Source organism: Mauremys reevesii, linkage group 1 (assembly GCF_016161935.1).
Source record: "Mauremys reevesii isolate NIE-2019 linkage group 1, ASM1616193v1, whole genome shotgun sequence".
NCBI lineage: Eukaryota > Metazoa > Chordata > Testudines > Geoemydidae > Mauremys > Mauremys reevesii.
In genome coordinates this window covers 224,285,139-224,308,815 of record NC_052623.1, presented here as the reverse complement: position 1 = coordinate 224,308,815, position 23,677 = coordinate 224,285,139, and the positions used below count along the sequence as shown (strand labels likewise).

Genomic DNA, 23,677 nt, shown 5'->3' with positions numbered 1-23,677 from the left:
CTTGGACTTAATATCCTGAATAATTTTGTATTACCTGAAAAGCTTGCCACCTCATTGTTTACCCCTTTTTCCAAATCATTTGTGAATATATTGAACAGCACAGGTCCCAGGACAAATCCCTGTGGGACACTGCTATTTACCTCTCTCCATTCTGAAAATTGACCATTTATTCCTGCCCTTTGTTTCCTGTCTTTAACCAGTTACTGATCCATGAGAGAGCCTCACTCTTATCCCATGACACCTTACGTTGCTTAAGAGCTTTTGGTGAGGGACCTTGTCAAAGGCTTTCTGAAAATCCAAGGACACTATATCCACTGAATCACCCTTGTCCATGTGCTTGTTGACCCCCTCTCAAAGAATTCTAATGGATCGGTGAGGCATGATTTCCCTTTACAAAAGCCATGTTGACTTTTCCCCAACAAATCATGTTAATCTGTTTTTGATAAATCTGTTCTTTACTATAGTTTCAACCAATTTACCTGATACTGAAATTAATTTTACCAGCCTATAATTGCCAGGATCGCCAATGGAGCCTTTTTTAAAAATTGGCATTACTTTAGCTATCCGCCACTCATCTGGTACAGAGGCTGATTTAAGCAATAGGTTACGTACCACAGTTAGTAGTTCTGCAATTTCCTATTTGAGTTCCTTCAGAACTCTTCAGTGAATACCATCTGGTCCTGGCGATTATTTACTGCTTAATCTATCTATTTATTCCAAAACCTCCTCCATTAAATTCTCAGACTGAGGCATTTCACTTATGTGACTCACGGTCGCTATTCATCTGGTCCTGGCGATTATTTACTGCTTAATCTATCTATTTATTCCAAAACCTCCTCCATTAAATTCTCAGACTCAGGCATTTCACTTTTGTGACTCACGGTCGCTATTCAAGTCAGGTGGTCAGTAGCATATTCCTACTGCTATACTCTTATTATTCAAACATGGAATTTATATCCACAGGATGTTTCATTAAAGATTTATTTAATTCATTAAATTTCTATGGTACAGTTTGTTTCATTAAAGATTTTTACTATATTTGACTGTTTTATTTCACATATATTCCCTTCTTCTGTACCTTGTGGAATGCTAAGTGTTCATTCCCAAACTAACTTTCCAATCCTCTTTCCTTTTATACAGTGTGAGATAAAGAAACTTCTTTTTGGAGGGAAAAGTACTTTCCCATAATTATTTTTGCCATATGTTCTGTTTTCCTAGTTACTGATGAAATTTCTTTTATGGGCCTCCATTTACCTGACTGATGAGTAAAAAGGAATCTCTAATCCAGTGATTATTACTAACAGCTGTAACAACTGAAAGTTCTTAATGAGTTAAAAACATGTTCAATGGGCCATTATTCCATCCATTATAGAACCCATCTGTAACAACAAATACCTCTTATCAATCACAGAACATAATTGGATCATAAGCATCCCTTATTAATTACCCAGCCTTGTTTATGATAACATACTTCTGTAGATAACTTTCAGTAGTTTTGAGGGGTTCCCTTCCCTGGCTGTCTGGGCTATATTAGTGAAATCGGGGTAAAAACCAGAGTAAACAATTGCACTCATTCCATCATCTTCCCTTCACCATTAGGTTAGTTTCCATATGTACATGGCAATAAATATATAGATACACAAAATGAAAAGGCTTTTGGTTAGTATATAAAACTATTACGAGAGTTTAACATACAAAAATCATAAAAGGTGAATATTTACTAGCAAGAACAATGTTCAGCTTCTAATTTGGGGTGAAAGATTATGGTTTGGATTTCTTGGGGAAATGGGCATTTCACCCAATTTGATCTTCAGTCTTACAGCCACACTTCTGGTTTGTTTAGCTTGCAGCTTCCTCACCCATCTCTTGATCCACTCAATGTGCAGTAGGCCACTTTGCATAGGAAAGCAGGGAATGACCCTTTCTTGATAACTTGGAGTTCTTTTTAGCTAGATTAGGAGGGAGAAAGAGGTTTTGTCCATACGCAAATAATGAGAGATTCTTTTCTAGGTGATTAACATTACTCTCATTAGCCATTTTAGTTTCTCTGCTTGGGGAGAGCAACTCCTGACCTTGGCTGAATTGTGGGTCCATAGACAAAGGGTCTCAACTGATGTGAACCATTTTATTCCTAAGAGCATCCTATTTTGGGATAAATAGAGGTGGGTAGCTTTTTTCATTTTTGAGGGCTGGAAGGAATCACTAGTTATTAATCATTCAAACCAGGCCTGTTCTATATATCCCCTACAGTTCCTACTAAACAGTTTGCAGAAATGGCACCTTCACTTCCAGTATTTTGTTTTTCTGTCTCAAAGTTCTGTCAAATTCAAATAGGATCCTCTAGCCATAGTGGCATTTAGAAACACGAGTCTTTATAACTTAGTTCATTACAAACTGCAGTCAAAATTAGCACCAATATTTACATTGGTTCTGAAACCCCTCAACCCTATTTTAAATAAAAAATTTTAAAAACCAAGTGATTTAAATCCTGATTTAAATTTTTCCCTCCTCCTCCTGCCACCAATGATGGGAGTAATTTAACTAAACCCCTTATTGGAAAGGATGCCGTCTTGTTTCAGGGACTTTCAACAGACTTCCACTGCTCCAAGGGCAGAACTGAGGGGCACTGGCAGAGCTCTGTGGGGAGCCCAGGACTGAGACAGCAGCGGCGCTGGGTTGCAGGGCAGGAATGGCAGGTATTGGCAGCTCAGGGAGCCAGGGACCAGAACTGGACTAGCAGGAGCCAGGCAGGGTGGGAGGTGCTGCAGGTCAGGATTGAGGTGCATCAGCTCTGTGCTGAGATGTATTAAACCTTGTTTCGTTTCCCGCTTGGTCTCCCAGTTACACAGGGAAACGCCCCGTCTCCAACATGGTCATCGTTGACGTTAAGATGCTGTCAGGATTCATCCCTGTGAAGTCATCAGTGAGGAAGGTAACGGTCCATTCTGTGTATGGGTCGCAGCCCCCCAGGGGTATCTGCCCCACAACCCAGTGGAGTCCAGTTCCCCACAACCCCAACCTCACCCAGTGGACATCTAGGGCCCCTTGATTCCAACCCCACTTCAGGGGTATCTGGCCCCCAGTCAGCTCCAACTCCTAACCCCTCATTTTACCGGTGCAACCGGGCCCCTCCTTAGTCCCTTGTCCAGCATCAGGCCTCCCCTTGTCTCCTGTCTCTGTGACCCCATCTCTTCTTTCTGACCCTCCCCTGATTCCCCACGCCCTCCCCGTCCCATCCCATCCCCCTGAGCCCCCACTCAGTGACTCCCTGATAAATTGTTACACACAGGGGCAGCAGGCCCAGCTGGAGGCACCTCACAGTCTCCCCTGGAGGGGGCAGTGCTCCTGTAAGGGGAAGTCAGGCTGGGCTTGCAGGGTGCTTGGGAGAGAGAGTAATGAGCCCCCACCTCCCTGCATCCCTCTCTTCTCCCCCAGCTTTAACACCCCCCACTGCAACTCCTGAGCCCACCCTGGGCCCTGCATCTCCTCAGGGAGACTCAGACACTGGGAGGGGTCCCTTGAGGGGCCCTGAGGTGTGATGGCATCAGACTAATGATGCCTGTGAGCAGCACAGGGGAGGCAGTGCCCAGAACCCCAACCCTGCCCACAGCCCCAGCCCTGCCCTCAGGGGATGGGTCAGACACTGCACTGATGCTGCACTTGATTGTGCCCTAGCCCCACAGGTCTCAAACCGTGGTACTTCACATCTCAGTCCACCAGGTGGGTGGGGCCATACATAGACGGTGCACGAACCCCCCACATTCGAGGAGGCTAGTTCTGCCTCGCCCCTTACACCCGAGGCCCCACCCCTGCCCTGCTCCTTCTGCGTGAGGCCCCACCCCCATGCCCCCACACTCTCACCCACTGGGGCCAGAAAAGCCCTGAGCCCCCCACTGCAGACAGAGGAACCCCAGCTGCCTGGCCAAGCAGTCCCAATCCCTGGCTCTGGAGGAGCTCTGAGCTCTGCTGTGGCCCAGCCCCGGGGCCGTGGCTCGGCGCATTAGGGGAGGTTTGGGGAGGCTTAGCCTCTCCCAGCCGCATTACGCACTGTCCCTGGGGCCATAGTGCAGATTTTGCCTCTTCCTTTAAAGCAGCAGCCAGAGGCACCAACTTTCTGGCTTCCCCAAGGGCGCTTGACCCCTGCTGGGCCCCAGGCCCTGCCCACAGTTGCCACCTTTCCCCGAGGACTGCCCCTGCCCTGCCTCTTCCCGCCCCGTTCCACCCCCTCCCCCGAGCACACCCTGTCCTCCCTCTGCCTCTTCCTGCCCCTGCTTCTCTCACTCCCCCCAGAGCCTCCTGCACACCACTGAGCAGCTGACCACCGGTGGGCGGGTGGTGCTGGGGGGGAGGGGAAGGAGCTGATCAGTGGGCCACCATTGGGTGCTGAGCAGCCACTATTTTTTTCCATGGGTTCTCCAGCCCCAGAGCACCCACAGAGTCAGTGCCTATGGCACCAGCAAAGAACCACAGAGCTATAGGCTAGAGCCCTGTGTGGGACTAGTGTAGAGCTCTGCAGTGGGATTGGGATCCCGCAGGACCCGTTGCCATAACAGCGAGAGTGGGTGGGAGCGGGATTAAAAAATAGTCCCATGCAGGACTCTACGGTAGGAATGGGAGGGACCACAAGAGGTCATCCTGTGAGGAAGTTTCAGCTGCCTGTGAGGAAGCAGGACCACGTAAACCTAGCTAATCCCTGATAGGTGTCTGTCTAACCTGTCCTTAAAAATGTCCAGTGATGGGAAATCACAGCCTCCCCTAGAAGCCTGTGCCAGAGCTTAATTACCATTACAGTTAGGTTAGATTTAGGAAACATTTTCTAACTCTCCCTTGCTGCAGATTAAGCCCATTACTACTTGTCTTACCTTCAGTGGACATGGAGAGCAATTGATCACCATCCTCTTTATAACAACCCTTTAAAGTATTCAAATATGTTATCAGGTCCTCCCTCCGCCTTCTTCTCTCAAGACTAGACATGCCCGGAGTTTTTACCTTTCCACATGTCTTCCATGACTTTTCAAAGATAATCGTGAATGGCTCAGATATCTCCGCAGTCAGCTCCTTGAGTATTCTAGGATGCATTTCATCAGGCTCTGGTGACTTGAAGACATCTAACTTGTCTAAGTAATTTTTAACTTGTTCTTTCCCTATTTTAGCCCCTGATCCTACCTCATTTTCACTGGCATTCACTATGTTAGACGTCCAATAACCACCAATCTTCTTGGTGAAAACTGAAATAAAGAAATCATTAAGCACCTCTGCCATTTCCACATTTTCTGTTATTGTTTTTCCCTCCTCACTAAGTAACAGGCCTACCTCGTCCTTGGTCTTCCTCTTGCTTCTAATGTATTTGTAGAATTTTTTCTTGTTACCTTTTATATCTCTAGCTAGTTTGATCTGGGGCAAAAATCTGTCTGGGGATTGGTCCTGCTTTGAGCAGGGGGTTGGACTAGATGACCTCCTGAGGTCCCTTCCAACCCTGATATTCTATGATTCTAGGTCAGGTCTTCTACACTTTTTATCATTTTTGTGGCTGTTCTCTGGACTCTCTCTGATTTATCCACATCTTTGCTGAAGTGTGGTGCCCAGAAGTGGACACAGTACTCCAGCTGAGGCCTCACCAATGCCAAGTAGAGTGGTATAATTACATACCGTGTCTTACATATGACACTCCTGTTAATATACCCCAGAATGATATTAGCCTTTTTCACAACTGCATCACATTGCTGATTTATATTAAATTTGAGATCCTCTGTAACCCACCGACCCTTTTCAGCAGAACTACCCCCTAGCCATTTATTCCTCATTTTGTAGTTGTGCATTTCATTTTTCCTTCCCAAGTGTAGTATTTTGTATTTGTCTTTACTGAATTTCATCTTCTTGGTTTTGGACCAATTCTCTAATTTGGCAAAGTGGTTTTAAATTCTAATCCTGTCCAAAGTGCTTACAGCCCCTCCCAGCTGGTGTCATGCACAGATTTTAGAGGGATGCTCTCCACTCTATTATCCAAGTGATTAATGATCATGTTGAGTAGTGCCAGACCCAGGACTGACCACTGCAGGACCCTACTAGATGCACCCTAGCAGTCTAACAGCAAACCGTGGATGACTGCCCTTTGAGTACAGTCTTTCAACCACTTGTGCATCCAGCTGATAATAATTTCTTTTAGGACACGTTTCTCTGATTTCCTTATGAGAATGTCAGGTGGGACTGTATCAGAAAGCCTTATTAAAATCAAGATATATGGTGACTGCTGCTTTCCTCTCCCTCCCTGCCCCCACTATCCACTAGTCAAGTAACCCTCTCAGAGAAGAAAGTGAGGTTGGTTTGGCATGATTTTTTCTTGACAAATCCATGCTGGCTTTATCTTGTAATCCTGTTACACTCTAGGTCCTTACAAGGTGACTGTTTAATAATTTCTTCAGCTATCTTTCCAGGTATGAATGTTAGTCTGACTGGTCTATGAATCCCTAGGTCCGCTTTGTTCCCATTTTTAAAGATAGATACTGTGTTTCCCTGCCTCCAATCCCCTGGGAAATCACCCGTCCTCCAGGAGATCTCAAAGATAATTGCTAACAGCTCTGGGATTGCTTCAGCATCCCATTCCTTAGGGTTCTGGGGTGATTCGAAGTGGGCTCAGTAACATCCTGCTTCTTTCCCTTGGCCACTGGCAGCTGGAAGGACGTAACCACATCCACCGCACAGAACTGAGCACCAACCACGTGCTGCTGTACGTGAAGCAGGTGAGCGCTCACAGGGGGCCAGGATGGGCCAGGGAGAGTCACCCCCGACATACCTTTGATAGGGGCACTGAGCGGGGATCTCCCAGGTGTTGGCTGGGGAAAACAAACCCATGTATTGCTGCACAGCTGCTGCTGCTCCCCAGCATTTCTGTGAAGCTCTTCCTGCTCCTCCCAACATATAGAGCTGGGACCCTGTTCTCCCCCCAGCCTAGCTTGTACCTGGGGGAGGGGGATCAGGGCGGCAGGGCTGAATCCCTGCCAGGCCCTGCAGCCAAGGGGGGCAGATGCTGGACCTGCAGAATGAGGGGAGGGGAGATGGGGAAGGAGAGAGTGAGGTGGCTCAGAGCATCCTCCTGAGTCTCATCTGTTTCCCACACACACACCCCAGGTGAGCAATGTGACTCAGAGCTTCTCCTTCACGGTGGAGCAGGACTTCCCCATACAGATGCTGAAGCCGGCACTGGTGAAAGTCTACGATTACTATGAGACAGGTGCGTGTGGGGGCAGGGCTGGGGGGACGTTAACCACCCTGGGCCTGTCACAGGGTGGGGAGAGGCCACAGTCAGAGTCACAGGGGGACCCGCTGGGCTCGGGATTGTGTTTGGCCTCGTTCTCTCTATAATCCACCTCCCCAACCCCGGGCTGCCTCCTGAGGGTGGTGACAGGCCTGGGAACCTCACGCCAGCGCTGCCTGCTCAGCGATTGCCCATGGAGGTTCAAGGGCAAACCTCATTCCCTTCTCCTCCTGCTTCCAACCCAAACGGATCTGCCGCACCATCCCTGACACTGGCTTGCCCCACGCAGACAGCATCCCCCTCTCATCTCTGGACACAACAGGCCCATCTCAGCAGTGTCACCCCTCTCCCAGATGAGAATGTGGGGCACACCGGGATTATGGACAAGGGATCATATTCCACTGGCCTCATGCTCGCACCATGAGCCCCAGACCCCTCCCGCACTGTAGAGGGAAGGTGCCAACCCAGGTGGGTTAGAGGCAAAAGGACCTGGGAGGGTTCTGGGTTCAGATCCTGCCCTGAGATCCCAGCTCTGGGTGTGACCTGGGGGAGGCACATTCACTCCTCCACCTCCCCAGATAGGACATCGGGTGACAAAACCAGAGCCCAACGGCAACCCCAGCGGTCGTGTGTCAGACGTGCAAATGGACATAGGACACCTGGCACAGACCCGCTGGAGATACCTGTTGTGCTGTAGCCTTGGGATAACCTTGGCCTTCCTCCCATGGAGCCCAGCTGAGCTTCCCCCACTGCCTCTGGAGACAGGGCTCCCTCCTCTCCTGCCTGAGATCTCTGATGCGGTGCCAGCTCTCTGCCACAGGGCCTGGTGAAAGTGCGAGGAGTCCTGGTTGCGTCTCACAGCCCGGATCACATCTCTCTTCCCTTGTGTCTTCCAGATGAATTTGCCATCGCTGAGTACAGCGCCCCCTGCAGCAAAGGTAGCGTATGAAGAGCCATTTCCTCCCCTCGTCCTGCTCACTGCACCCCCATACCTACTCCCCACTGCGAGAGCTCAGCTCCAGGTGTGCATCCCCAGTGCAGTCGGAGCTGGTGGCTTTTTTTCCCCCTGCACAGGGGTTTGTTGCCTGCACTGATGGAGTCTTCGTTTAATCTGGGGGACAGATGCTCCTTTCATCCTCACTTTACACATCTCCCTGCTGCAGCCTCTGCCTCCTGAGCTGTATTGAAACTGTGTCATTGCAGTGGTTTGTGAGAGGCTCTTCCAGGATTGGGGTGAAGGCTCCAGCCCAGTCAGAGCCAGCAAGTCCCTGCCATCTCACTGGGTCGCTTGTTTGTGTGAAGTTGTCAGAGATGAGCTGCCTGGGCTCAGATCAAAATAAGAACATGAGGCCGCTCAGCCTGTCCTATAAACTCAGATCCTTTACACCCCCTTTTCCCCAGCAGCTGGGGAAAGGGGGGGTGTAAAGGACCTGACTTTCCTGCTTCTGGCTAGGATCAGAGGAGCCAAAATATCCAGGACAGAGAGAGTGAATGAAAGAACCAAAGCACAGGAGAGTCAGACAGACAGAGGAGGGGAGGGTCTCCCAGCAGCAGGACTCAGCAGAAGCCTCCTTTTCCCAGCCCTGGTTCTGCAGGTCTGAGAGGCCCAGGGAAGGATCTCCGCATCCAGGGGCTTTTCTGGGCTCCATTCCCCCTGGTACTGATCCACAGGCAGATGCTCAGTCCCAGTGCAGGGAGCTCCCTTCCCTCCCCTGATTACTGATGGCTCTTGTGTAAATTGATTTACTCCATTCGGGGCTGGGTCCCATAGGAACAAAGGGGCAGGGAGAGAACGTGCTGCTCAGATCTGCACCTCACCCCCAAAGCAAATGTCCAAGCTGAGCCTTAGCATGTCTATGGCACCGAGTATCCTGTGATCCCAGGTGAATCCCAGCTGGGCTGCTTCCCTGCCACATGGCCGCTTTGCAGTGTCAGACACAGCAGGTATGGTTTCCAGCCGGAGCCTAGGCTGACACAGCCTGTGCTGCGACTCCCCAGTGTTACAAGACACTCTGTGTGGAGGCAGATGAGGCAAGGCCCTGCCCTTGGTAGGGAGAGGTCGGGGCTATGGAATCTCCTGCCTGGGGACCTGGCAGGGGTGTGCTCCCTGCAATAGAGCAGCCATACCCAGCCCTGGATGTGTGTTGCTGGCTCTGTGCCCAGGCCTAGGGGAGGAGTGGCAATTCTCTTCCCTAAACCTTTCCTGTTCCCGCTCCTTTCCCCCTCATAGTGGGAGTCGAGCAGAGGAAATGTGAGGGATGAAGTCGTGTTCTGAACCTCCCGCGTCCCACCTGCTTAGCCCCTGCACAGGCTGAGGTGGATGGATGAAGCGACAGAGAGAAAACAGCAGCAAGAATCGGGAAACAAACATTACAAATAAATGAATTCACCAACCTGACCAATGGCTCCTGGCCTCTCTGTTCCCAACCCCCTCATCCCCGTTCAGCCCCAGATCACAGCTTCACCCAGGACTTCTCGGGCCAAGGTGTGTCCCATTCTGCTAGGGCTCTGCCCTCCACAGCCAGAATGGGGGAAAGAGTCTGTGGGAGAAGATCTGCTAAGCACCATTGTGTTCAATAGCCCTCACCTTTTCCAGCTAGCGACTAGTGCGGGATTGTTCCTTACATGTGAACATGAACTGTGGGACTGTAGATAATCCCTGCCTGCTACAGGTTGGAAACAGAAATACTCAGCTGTGTGCTGGGGCCTGATACAGCTAACATGTAATGGGGTCTCCTTTGGATGAAGGGGTCGAGGTCTGGGGGTTTGGAACACCAGCCTGTAAGTTCCATCCCTGCTGCTCCCATGAAGTGCCAACTGGCCACAGTGTGTAGCATTGTAACAAGTGGTTTGTCCTAGAATTGAATGGCATGTTCTAGGGATTTATATAATACTAGTTGTTAGTGCCTCAGCTAATGGGACTGCCAACCCCCTTCCCTTTGGGAAACTACTCCACAGTCTGAGAGCCCCTTCACAGTTGGAAAAATGCTCCCCTTTTCTCAGTTTCAGCCCATTTACTCCTCATTTTACCTGTTCAAGTCCCCTAAATATGTCCCCTCCTCTTGGGTATTTACTCTTTTTAAATGCATGTACTGAATTATTGTGCCTTCTAGCTATTCATTATTTATCCAAACTATGCATTTTTACTTCTTTCAAAATCTCTTCATAAGTTGCTTTATTCAGCCCTTTCTCAGCATGTGTGTCCCAGGACTGTTCTCTCTGAACAAAGAAAACCCTGCATCTGAGGGTATGTTTACACTACGGGATTATTCCAATTTTACAGAAACTGTTTTTTGGAAACAGATTGCACTGTGGGTGGCTATCCCATAGTTCCCGCAGTCTCCCCCGCCCATTGGAATTCTGGGAGATCCCAGTGCCTGATGGGGCAAAAAACATTGTTGCTGGTGGTTCTGTGTACATCTTCCCCATCCCTCCATGAAAGCAACGGCAGACAACCGCTTCACGCCTTTTTTCCTGAGTGAACTGTGCAGACGCCATACCACGGCAAGCATGGAGCTCGCTCAGCGCAAGACAGCAGTCATGGACATTGTTAACACCTCACGCATTCTCGTGAAGTTTATGCTGAACCAGGACCTGAAAAACCAGGCGAATAGGAGGCGGCTACGGCAGCGCAGTGATGGGAGTGATGAAGACATGGACATGGACACAGAATTCTCTCAGACCGCGGGCACCGGTGCTTTGGAGATCATGCAGGTAATGGGGCAGGTTCTAGTCATGAAACGCCGATTTGGGGCCCGGGAAACAAGCACAGACTGGTGGGACCGCATACTGTTGCAGGTGTGTGACGATTCCCAGTGTCTGCGAAACTTTCGCATACGTAAGGGCACTTTCATGGAACTTTGTGACTTGCTTTCCCCTGCCCTGAAGCGCCAGAATACCAAGATGAGAGCAGCCCTCACAGTTGAGAAACGAGTGGCGATAGCTCTGTGGAAGCTTGCAACACCAGACAGCTACCAGTCAGTCGGGAATCAATTTGGAGTGGGCAAATCTACTGTGGGGGCTGCTGTGATGCAAGTAGCCAAAGCAATCACTGAGCTGCTGCTACCAAAGGTAATGACTCTGGGAAATGTGAAAGTCATAGTGGATGGCTTTGCTGCAACGGGATTCCCTAACGGTGGTGGGGCGATAGATGGAACCCATATCCCTATCTTGGCACCGGAGCACCAGGGCAGCCAGTACGTAAACCGCAAAGGGTACTTCTCAATGGTGCTGCAAGCACTGGTGGATCACAAGGGATGTTTCACCAACATCAGCGTGGGATGGCCGGGAAGGGTTCATGACGCTCGCGTCTTCAGGAACACTACTCTGTTTAGACAGCTGCAGCAAGGGATTTACTTCCCAGACCTGAAAATAACAGTTGGGGATGTTGAAATAGCCTGTTGTTATCCTTGTGGACCCAGCCTATCCCTTAATGCCATGGCTCATGAAGCCATACACAGGCAGCCTGGACAGTAGTCAGGAGCTGTTTAACTACAGGCTGAGCAAGTGCAGAATGGTGGTAGAATGTGCATTTGGAGGTTTAAAGGGACACTGGCGCACATTACTGACTCACTCAGACCTCAGCCAAACCAATATACCCATTGTTATTGCTGCTTGCCGGAGCATGTCAGTTTCATCATGCAGCAGCCCCAGCGTTGTATCCCGCCACCGCTGATCTTCCTGCCAACACCTCTGATCTCGAGCGTCCCTTCTCTCTTCACGTTCATCCCTCCTGTCCTCACGTTCACTGGCATCTTTCCTGTACTTTGATACCGCATCCTTCCACTCAGTCAGATGAGCTCTTTCATTGCAGGTCGATTCCATGATTTCAGTGAACATTTCGTCTCGTGTCCTTTCTTTCCGCCGCCTTATCTGAGATAGCCTTCGGGACGGAGGAGGGAGGCTTGAAAAATTTGCAGCTGCGGGAGGGAGGGGGAAAAAGGGAGAGAAGTATTTAAAAAGATACATTTTACAGAACAATGCTTATACTCTTTCACGGTGAACAACACTATTCACATTACATAGCACATGTGATTTCAGTACAAGGTCGCATTTTGCGTCTTAATATTGAGTGCCTGCGGCTTTGGTGTTAGAGATCACAGATGTAGGTCCGGGCAACAGAATTCGGCTTGCATGCGGCCATGGTAAGCCATTGTCTTTCGGCTTCTGCAGCCTTCATATATCCAGCACCCTCCTTTCCCACATACCAAGCAAAGCCCGTTGAGTGCTGCGGCTTTCCTGTTAACGTGCAGCAGCAGAAAACAAACTACCCCCCACAACCAATTATCTGGGATGATCGCTTTACGCCTCCCCCCATCGCATGGCTGGAATCATGGAAGATCACGGCTAGCCAAACGCAAAAAGCTCAGCACCAATGCCTCCCCCCAGCTTGACTAACTGCAGGGAAGGATTTCTTTTCCGCTACAGGCAAACAGCCCAGTAGGAACAGCCACCTCTGTCCCCTTAATTAAATTCCCATATTTCAACTAGGTTACCATGAATGATATCACTCTCCTGAGAATAACACAGTGAGATAAAGAACGGATGTTCCTTGAATGCCAGCAAACACTGGGACCATACGCTGCCAGGCTTTGTCATGCAATGATACCAGATTACTTGCTACTAGCATGGCGTGATCAAGGGCAGGGCCGGTGCAACCATTAGGCAAACTAGGCGGCCACCTAGGGTGCCAAGATTTGAGGGTGCCAAAAAGAGGTGTCCAAAATGTCTGGGATGCTCACCTGGCGCTGCGGCTTTGATGAGCTGCGGCTGGCCGGGAAGTGATATCATTCCTCCTCCAGCAGCTGGGGGCCTGCACTGCTCCCTGCTGCTCTGGCTCTGCCCCAGGGCCCTCGCCCCTGCTCAGCCCCACCCTGCCCCCACTCCCTGGAGCTCTGCAGCAGGGCCGGGCCTGCACTCACCGGCGGGGGGAAGTGCAGAGACCCGGCCCCAGCTGCGCCGCCAGGGAGTGCTGGGGGGTGGTTCCCCCCTGCCCTCAAAGCCAGCCCTGGCCCCCCCGAGGCCTGCCCCCCCGACAGAAGCCTGGGGTGCCCCCGCCCCCCCCAGGACCCTCCCCCTGCGGAGGCTGGGGGCACCACACACACACACCGTGGGGGGGGGCGGTGTAGGGCCCCAGAATATCTAGGGACAGCCCCAGTACCCACCACCCTGCCTGCAGCTGGCCACTGCTGCACCCCCTGCCCCACTTCCAGCCAGCCCCCCACCCTCTGTCTCCAGCCAACCCCTGCCGCACCCTCTGCCCTGCCCGCAGCAAGCCGGCGGATAATGCCTTGGGAGGGTTGGGAGGGTACTTCAGTCGGGCTGAGAAAAAGATCCTGGTTGTTAGGGAGAACGGAGTGCTGTGTGCTCTCCACAGGCTCGTCGTCCTCTTCCTCCTCATCATCTTCCCCGTCCGCAGAATCCTCAGGCATGGCTGAGATTACCCCCACCTCGGAATCCATGGTCGGGGGTGGGGTAGTGGTGGCGGACCCCCCTAGAATTGCATGCAGCTCAGCATAGAAGCGGCATGTCTGCGGCCCTGCCCCAGACTTTCCGTTTGCTTCTTTGGTTTTCTAGTAAGCTTGTCTGAGCTCCTTAATTTTCACGCGGCACTGTAGTGAGTCCTTATTGTGGCCTCTCTCCATCATGCCCTTGGAGATTTTTTCAAATGTTTTGGCATTTTGTCTTTTGGAAGGTAGTTCAGCTAGCACGGAATCCTCTCCCCATATAGCGATCAGATCCAGTACCTCCCGTACAGTCCATGCTGGTGCTCTTTTTCGATTCTCAGACTGCATGGATACCTGTGCTGAGGAGCTCTACATGGTCACCTGTTCTGATCAGCTCTCCACGCTGGGCAAACAGGAAATGAAATTCAAAAGTTCGCGGGGCTTTTCCTGTCTACCTGGCCAGTGCATCCAAGTTCAGATTGCTGTCCAGAGTGGTCACAATGGTGCACTGTGGGATTAGCTCCCGGAGGCCAATACCATCGCATTGCGGCCACACTAACCCTAATCCAAAATGGCAATACCGATTTCAGCGCTACTCCCCTCATCGGGGAGGAGTACAGATATCAATATTAAGAGCCCTTTATATCGATATAAAGGGCTTCGTTGTGTGGACGGGTGCAGGGTTAATTCGGTTTAACGCTGCTAAATTCGAAATAAACTCGTAGTGTAGACCAGGCCTGATTCTCTGACTTTTCACCTTATTTCATGTGTCCTTGACTAGGTCTACACCCCTGAACGACGTAGTTATGCTGACCTAACCCCCAGTGTAGACAGCACTATGTTGATAAGACAGCTTCTCCTGTCGACATAGCTAATGCCTCTTGAGGAGGTGGATTAACCACATGATGGGAGAAGTTCTCTCTTCAACATAGTAGTGTCTTTACTAAAGCGCTACATTGCCACTGCTGCAGTGCTTTATCTGAAGATAAGTACTTTGTCTCCTGCTGTGATTCCCCATTATTCACACACTAACGGTCCCATCTGCACTATGCTTTTAAAAAGACCTTGTCTACAAAATGAACTGGGTTTAAATTAGAGCTGAGAGAAAATGGGATGAACATTAGAAATAACATTTTTCACAGAATAAAAAGTTGCAAAAAAAAATATGGATTCAGAAATAGCCAAATAATTTGTTTCAGTCTTTTCTAGTGACATGGAACGTTTCCATACTCTCAAAACAAAACATTTTGTGCTTAGTTGTTGAACTGAATCTAAATGTTTAGCTTTGAATCTGTTCCCCTTTGAACTACATCTGTGTAAGGTGCATGGTGCCTCAAGAGATGCAATTTGGGTTGCATATGCCCCCATTCTCCCCACCCCAGGTTAGGCTTCTGGCAGGACTACATATCTCATAATGCACCTGCAGTCATGTGACTTTAATGATGCATCACATGGCTAAATTAGATGGGTCACCCTGATGCATTATAGAAGGTTTAATTTGGTCAAGGACTCTTGCTCATAGGGAGAATGGGGACACATGGAGTCTGAACTACAGTTCCCATGAACCTCTATGCTGCCTAGATAGATGCAGTTTAAGGCTGCATTAACTTACATACCAAACTATAATATTATTTCATATTGCTGTCTCTTGTAGTTTTGCTATTTATATTTGATGGTCTTTTCTCCATCTGGCCCTTATTGTCCAACCATGGATAAAATCTGTGTTTTCTTTTTAAAAGTATGACAGTTACTGCACCTCTCTTTAATATGTCCCTCACCATGGTACAAAAGACTGCACATATGTGGGTCACTATTTGGAATAGAAACTGCACATGCTGAACAGGGAGCGCTGCATCAGAAATGGAGCAGAGCACCAAAGAACAAAAATTTACCCCCACAAAAAACAGAAAACAACAAGAAAGAAAGAAAGAAAGAAAGAAAGAAAATAGGTACTCAAATGCTAACTAACTACACACACTGGAGACACAAGCTAAACTAGCTGATGGCATCACTTGAAGAAACCGTGAGGTAAACTGCTCAGTGAGTGAGCTCTGACCCAGGCCCTGGCCAGTGAGAAGGAACTGAAGGGGGCTGGAGCAGCACCGCTCTTATATATCCTGGATGAGGGCCAAAAAGTCATGCAGGGCATATATGGGTATTGCAGATGTTGTGTATTTGGTTGTCATGGGTTTTGTTACTATGGCAACTGAGTTAGACTATTAAGGGATAGCTCAGCCGGTTTCAACCGGCTGAGTGAGCTCTCTGTTTCTGTAAATAAAATGGAGGTTTTGGTTAGCTGTCTGCTCTCTGGCCTCAAGTGATTGTTTCCTACACCGGCTGCCCCAAGGACCCAACAGCAGAGGAACACTCTCTGCTCTTCTCTGCTTGGTCCCTGCACACCTCAGTGGAATAGACAAGTGCAACACATCTTGAAGAACAAGATACAATACAAATAAGGCCCGGTCTATACTACAGGGATAGGTTGACATAAGCTGCCTTGCATTGACTTAGCTGTGGAAGTGTCTTCACTTAATTGTGTCTCCTATTGACAGAAGTGCCTCTCTGTGCCAACTTAATAACACCACCTCCCCGAGCGGTCTACAGTCACTGTCAATGGAATTAGGTCGATGCGGTATCAGTGTAGACACTGCATTGTTTACATCAACTGTTACTGGCTTTCGCAAGCCATCCCACAGTGCTCCACACTGACAAGGCAATCGGTAAAAAGTGCTCCTGGTGAGGATGCATGCCACCAACACAAGGGGCCAAGTGCACACACACACACACAAGTGATTAAATAACTGCAGTGGCTGTATGCTGAAGTAAGTAGGTTGATATAATTTTGTAGTGCAGACATTGCCTAATTAACCATTATTTCTGAAAACAGACAGATTCTTTGAGGAAAAACAGAGCTTGTCAAGTCTGAGTCCCCACTCTGGCACTCAGAGTGCAGAAGGTGGGGGCCCGTAAGGATTCTAAAAATGTATACTGGCCACTCCAGGCTTGTATTAAACTCCCAAGGTTACAGCTTCTCTCTGACCTTGGATGGGTAGATGCTGCCACCACCCAAGTGCAAAACCCCTTTGAGAACCCAGGAAAGTGCACTTGGGAATTCCTTCCTGTGGGGTACCCTCAAGCGCTTTCACCCCCTCCTCTGGGGAAGAGCTGAGAAAGAAAAAGGAAATCAGCTGTTGCCACCAGCTAATTAAACATGTGCACATACCTCCAAGGACACAAAAATCCAATCCTGTTTTTAAAAATGGTAAATTTTATTAAAAACAAAAAGAAAGAAAATACATCTGGAAACTTAGGCTATTGCTAGATTTTAAAAGAGCAAATACAAGGATTAAGCGTCAAGAATAGTTTCTTGAGGTCCATCTTAATGATTACAAGTAAAACAAAAGCATTTAGGGTTAGCACAGAGGTGTCCACAAGCCATAAAGAAATAAAAAGAGATAAACCTAATCATGTCTTCCTAGACATTTCCTGATCTACTTAATCATCTGGGATTTCAAATGAGTAGTTTCTAGGTATGATACTGATGATTTTTTATACCTGGCCCAAAGCTTCTTACAGCATAACTGCAGCCCTGTCTGCCTTGCCCTAAGAACAACAACAGACCGACAAAAGGGGAGTCTTGTTTCAATTTTAAAAAGTTCTAACCTTCCCATTGGTTCTTTTGGCCAGGTTCCCACTCACTTCCTTTTACCTATGCAGTGAGACTTTTTAACCCTTACAGGTAAAGCAAGTAGAGAAAAGCTACTAAGAGGAATTTTATAGCTAACTGGCTGGCTGGGTGTCCATAAGAAGGAGCTACCTCACCCCCTTTAATTTATTACAAAGCTAATGAGACATGACTATCTAATGTTAAAAAGGTAGGCGAGGGATGGAAAACTTAAGAAAAGAAAAAACGTTTTTCAGGTCTTTTCTGTGCAACATAAAGCAACATAACAAAGGCACAAGGATTAAGCGTCAAGAATAGTTTGCAGGTCACTTTTATATGTAAGAGCAGACAAAGCCTTGGAGAACGGGCACATCTGGTAACAATATATCACACCACTGTAGAAATGGCTTTCTTAGGCTTTCTGGGGTGGTCAGAGGAGCTTCTGTGGTTGGATTGCACACAGAGCTAGTCTTGAAACAACTTTATTGGCAACAGGCAGGAAGAACAATGAACAAGTACATGGTGTAATGTTCTATAGACATCTAGAGAGACCATTGTGGGGATGCTGTTTGTATGACAATGCCCCTTTTTCACTAAATTAAGCTTGATAGTCTTGTGGGTAAAGCACTAACCTGGGACATGGCTGAGCTGCATTGTATTCAATCCTGGGTCTACTTCACACTTCCTGGATGCCAAATAGGACAACTCACGCAATTTCTCGGTGTCTCAGCTCCCCATGTGTATGGGGAAGATCTGAATGAACTCAATGAATTCTCCCTGGGCCCTGACAGCTAGCTGGGACGGGGAGAGGCTTCAGGAGCAAACTGTATTTACATGAACACACCTACTCTGCTTGATACCAGCAGATAGAGTGAGTGGTGTTGCTCAAAATAGTCAACTTTAGCTGGTGTTGGGTTACAAATCACTGCAGTACTGAATACAGGGGTAGTGAAATGCTGTTACCAATGTTGTTGTAATTATTGTAAGAATACAGGGAAGCAGGACTGTGCTTAACCTGTCCCAAATGAGGGGGTCACCCTCAGCTGAAAGGACCTTGTTAAGCCAGGAGCTCAAATGCCAGAGCCTTGTAAAGGAAGGGAGGATGGAAATAGATGTTCTAGCTAGGAGGTACGGCTGCTCTTTAGGGGTTTTTTGCATTAGTTTAGCCTGTTACTCCCCCCTTTAAAGAAAGGGCTAAATATGATTCATTAGGAGCCTCTTTGTTATTTTAAGTGGTCAATTAGAACTGAAATCAGTTGTGGTGGGGCCATGTTTCTGCCCACTTTGGAAAGAGCTGAAAATCACTAAGAGACTGAGGTGCAGAGGTCATACCAGAGAAGCAGGTGGCAGCAGAAGGTGACTGATGATCAGCAAACAAGTTGCTGGCAAGGCAGCAAGCAGAATGAAGGGCTGGTGGGGTGGCCAGCAGAGAGGTACTGCAGCAGGCAGGTCAACCAGCCAGAGAAAATGTTCAGATGGCAGATCAAGCAAGGTGCTTTTTTCCCGGGGTGGGAGGTGAACTCACACAGATGCACCTCTGAACCCTGGGTCTTCACTGACCAAGGACAACCCCTGTGAATGGGGTATGGTGAGGGAGCAGAGAGGCACAGAAAAGGAACTGTGGTCATAGAACTCAAGAATGAGGCAGAAGGCACTACCCCACACATTTTGGGCTGAGTCTCCTGCTCACAGTTTTATGATTATGAATCCTGCTTCTGGCATTTTCACTAATTAGCATCAGGTAACTTCCCTCCTTTCATTAAATGTTTCTTTTCTATACTCAGATTGTGTGCTTGTGAGTGGGGAAGTATTGCCTCTCAGAGGCATCCAGAGGTGGTGTGTAATTTCCCCAGCTTCCTAGCTGGAGGCTCGAGCCAGTTTTGTGTTATATTGTTGAAAAGGAATCCCTAGATATTGAATTTGGCCCTGATTGCTGCCTGCTCCACCTGGCAGAAGGGTTACATGTAAAAAGGAATATTGCCTCTGTATCTTAGGCCTGGTCTACACTAGGAGTTTATGTCGAATTTAGCAGCGTTAATTCGATTTAACCATGCAACCGTCCACACCAGGAAGCTAATTAGTTCGACCTAGAGGGCTCTTTAGTTCGAATTCGGTACTCCACCCCGACGAGGGGAATAGCGCTAAATTCGACATGGCTATGTCGAGTTAGCCTATGTGTGGACGGAAATCGACCTTAGTAGCTCCGGGAGCTATCCCACAGTGCACCACTGTGTTGACACTCTGGACAGCAGTCCGAGCTCAGTTGTTCTGATCAGCCATACAGGAAAAGCCCCGGGAAAATTTGAATTCCTTTTCCTGTCTGGCCATTTTGAATCTCAATTCCTGGTTGGACATCGGGGCGAGCTCAGCAGCACCGGCAACGATGCAGAGCTCTCCAGCAGAGGGGTCCATGCAATCTCAGAGTAGAAAGAGGGCCCCAGCATGGACTGACCGGGAAGTCTTGGATCTGATCGCTGTGTGGGGCGATGAGTCTGTGCTTTCAGAGCTGCGCTCCAAAAAACGGAATGCAAAGACCTACGAGAAGGTCTCCAAAGCCATGGCACTCAGAGGATACAGCCGGGATGCAACGCAGTGCCGTGTGAAAATCAAGGACCTGAGACAAGGCTACCAAAAAATCAAAGCGGCAAACGGACGCTCCGGAGCCCAGCCCCAGACATGCCGCTTCTACGAGGCACTGCATGCCATTCTCAGTGGGTCTGCCATCACTGCCCCACCAATGACCGTGGACTCTGAGAATGGGATAGTGTCGAGGGGCAGTTTCTCGGCGATGTTCGCGGATGGGGAAGATGAGGAAGGGTTTGTGGAGGACGAGGCAGGCGACAGCGCTTACAATACTGCTTTCCCCGACAGCCAGGATCTCGTCATCAGCCTCACAGAGATCCCCTACCAACCCTCCCCGGCCATTAACCCGGACTCTGAATCAGGGGAAGGATCAGTCGGTAAGTGCTATAAACATGTAAACATTTATTTTTTTAAAAACAGGAATAAAAACTATATGAAAAGAAGGTCAATACATACAGGGATAGAACAGAAATCCTCTTGGGAGAGTTCCACGAAGCTCTCGTAGAGGTACTCGAAAAGCCTCCGCAGGAGGTTCCTGGGGAGAGGTGCCTTATTGGGTGCTCCGTGGAAGCACACTCTTCCGCGCCAGGCTATCCTCAGGTACAGTGGGAGCATTGCCTCGATGAGCATGGCAGCATAGGGCCCTGGTCTGTGCAGGGATTCACGCAGCATGCGCTCTCTGTCTCTCTTAGTGACCCGCCTCAGGATAATCTCGCTCGGCGACTGCTGCATCTAATTAGGGGAATTAGTGTAATGTTACTATTGGGAATGCTTGACTTTTCCTTTGCATAACAATGACCGTCGTTTAACAGCCACGTGGTGGAGGCTGCAGAGGGAAAGCATACAGGGATCTTTCCCGGGGACAGCCGCGAGGGGCTGGAACAGGGTCAGACTTTATGCTTTCCAGATTGCCTGCAGCAGGAGGGCACTGCTATCCATTAACTGTTAAGCAGCCTAAAGTTTACGGCTTACCAGGCCTGGCTGCTACACGGATTCTGCTGTCCTGCCCCGCTTGTCTGATCTCCAGTGCAAGACCCCAGGCAATGAAAGCGAATGCCGAAAATTCGAACTTGTCCTGAGAGCGCATGAGATAGGTGCCGTGTATGGTCTTGTTCACAGAAACAGACTAGACTGTGTTCAGTGTTCGCAAACATGTATCTTTGCAAGGAAATCACTTCCTTTTTCCCATCACACAGCTGCGGCTGTTTCCCCAACTGCCCCGGCATCCCCCTCACAGAGGCTGGCGCAGATTAGGCGGCGAAAGAAAAAGACTCGGGACAAGATGTTCGCTGAACTGATGGCCTGCTCCAGAGCCGAGGCGGCCCAGCAGAGCCAGTGGAGGGAGACCCTCTCTCAGCAGCAGAGCTCACACAGCGAACGGGAGGACAGGTGGTGGCAGGAAGACCAGCAGGCGACTCAAACGTTGCTTGGACTAATGAGGGAGCAAACGGACATGCTCCGGCGCCTTGTGGATGTTCTGCAGGACCGCAGGCAGGAGCAGAGAGCCCCCCTGAACTGTATCTGCAATCGCCCTCCCCCGCCACAAAGTCCTGTCCCCCCCTCACCCAAAATCACAAGAAGGAGGGGCGCTAGGGGCCGTGAAAACTGTCACTCCACCCCAGCAGAGCGCTCATGTAACAAACAGCTCTCATTCCCTAAAGTATGAGAATTGCTTCCCTTCCTGGCTCACCCAATCCAAAATCCCAGTTTCATCCCCCAACTGTGTAGTTGAGTATTAAAAATAGTTTGCTGTTCATTACTGTTTCCGTCATGTTTCTTTGCAGAAGATTTTTTGTGAAGGGGAGATAGGGGTTTGTTAATTGCATAGGACAGCCACCATTACCAGGGTACAGACATGGGGGCAGGATCAACAGCAGGTCACACACAGAGTGCAGTCACTAGGCACCCGGGTCACTCTGGGAGGTGTCTGCTGCCCCAGGTCAGTCTGGGAGGTGTATGCTGCCCCAGGGTCCAAGCGCCTGGCATCCACAAATGGCAAGGCGGGCTGCCCTTACCATGCCCTTCCACCCTAGCCATGAGCCTCTCCGATGCCCTGAGCCCCCGCCAGAGCCATCATCCCCCTACACCTACTCACCCTTCCCACACACCCCTCACCCCTTCCTGCAAACCCACCCCTTCCTGCACACCCTCCTGTAACCGTCCTCCCCCCAGAGACCGCTGTAGGAGCAGGAGCCTGTCATTCCTCGAGTGTAGAAGCGGTCTGTACATCACTGCACACCGTACCCACCACAGTCTGCGTCCCTGTTTGAACCCTTTAACGTGAATTCGTTAGTAAAGAAAACTTTGTTAATTAAAAATGTTCCAATAACTTTATTTTTAAACGTCTGTTGGAAGGGGGGAAACCTGGTGAACGGGGTATGTAACCGCTGAAAAAAGTCAATAGTAACTGAAACAGGGGCAGGTTCAGCTTCTCTGTAAAGAGACTGGACAGTCATAGGTTACCCTGCTCTCTGAGGAACCTAGCTTTCAAAGCCTCCCGGATGCACAGCGCTTTCCGCTGGGCTCTTCTAATCGCACGGGTGTCTGGCTGAGCGTAATCAGCAGCCAGGCGATTTGCCTCAACCTCCCATCCCGCCATAAAGGTCTCCCCCTTGCTCTCACAGAGAATGTGGAGCACACAGCAAGCTGCAATAACAATGGGGATATTGGTTTCGCTGAGATCTGAGCGAGTCAGTAAGCTCCTCCATCTCCCCTTGAGACGTCCGAAAGCACACTCCACCACCATTCTGCACTTGCTCAGCCGGTAGTTGAAGAGCTCCTTGTCACTGTCCAGGGCGCCTGTATAGGGCTTCATGAGCCAGGGCATTAGCGGGTAGGCTGGGTCCCGGAGGATCACTGTAGGCATCTCCACATCCCCAACAGTTATTTTGTGGTCCAGGAAGAAACTACCTTCCTGCAGGCGTCTAAACAGACAAGAGTTCCTGAAAACACGCGCGTCATGAACCTTGCCCGGCCACCCGACGTAGATGTTGGTAAAACGTCCCCTATGGTCCACCAGTGCTTGCAGTACCATTGAAAAGTAGCCCTTTCGGTTAATATACTGGCTGGCCTGGTGGGCCGGTCCTAGGATAGGGATGTGAGTGCCATCTATAGCCCCACCGCAGTTTGGGAATCCCATCGCGGCGAAGCCATCTATGACGACCTGGACGTTTCCCAGGGTCACTACCTTTGACAGCAGTAGGTCAACGATTGCGTGGGCTACTTGCATCACAGCAATCCCCACGGTAGATTTGCCCACGCCAAATTGGTTCGCTACTGACCGGTAGCTGTCTGGCGTTGCAAGTTTCCAGAGGGCTATGGCCACTCGCTTCTGCACACTCAGGGCTGCTCGCATCCGGGTGTCCTGGCGCTTCAGGGCAGGGGCCAGCAAATCACACAGTTCAAGGAAAGTGCCCTTATGCATTTTGAAGTTTCGCAGCCACTGTGATTCATCCCAGACCTGCAGCACTATGCGGTCCCACCAGTCCGTGCTTGTTTCCCGGGCCCAGAATCGCCGTCCCATAGCATGAACGTGACCCATTGCCACCATGATGTCCGCGGTGCGGGGTCCCGTGCTTTGTGAGAGGTCTGTGCCACTCTGACACTTCATGTCCTCACCTCGCTGCCGGAGCCTCCTCGCTCGATTTCTCAGCAGCTGACTGTGGAAGAGGTGGACGATAAGGTGCGAGGAGTTGACAACGGCCATAAGTGCAGCGATGATCGCAGCGG

At 49.7% G+C, this 23,677-nt stretch overlaps 1 protein-coding gene across 2 annotated transcripts in view; it reads left to right on the top strand.

Moving 5' to 3' along the window:
- LOC120404256 (alpha-2-macroglobulin-like) overlaps positions 1–9,653 on the top strand; it is a 58,055-nt gene extending 48,402 nt beyond the window's left edge. The window contains exons 32-36 of one of the 2 annotated variants that reach the window (XM_039536423.1): positions 2,842–2,932; positions 6,672–6,740; positions 7,129–7,231; positions 8,152–8,193; positions 9,486–9,653. In XM_039536423.1, coding sequence (XP_039392357.1) covers positions 2,842–2,932; positions 6,672–6,740; positions 7,129–7,231; positions 8,152–8,193; positions 9,486–9,517 — 337 coding nt within the window. In that variant the 3' untranslated portion in view covers positions 9,518–9,653. Of the gene's footprint in view, positions 1–2,579; positions 2,697–2,841; positions 2,935–6,671; positions 6,741–7,128; positions 7,232–8,151; positions 8,194–9,485 lie in introns of those variants that run through there. The other variant, XM_039536432.1, reaches the window with a different exon arrangement.
- The last annotated feature ends 14,024 nt before the right edge of the window (positions 9,654–23,677 follow it).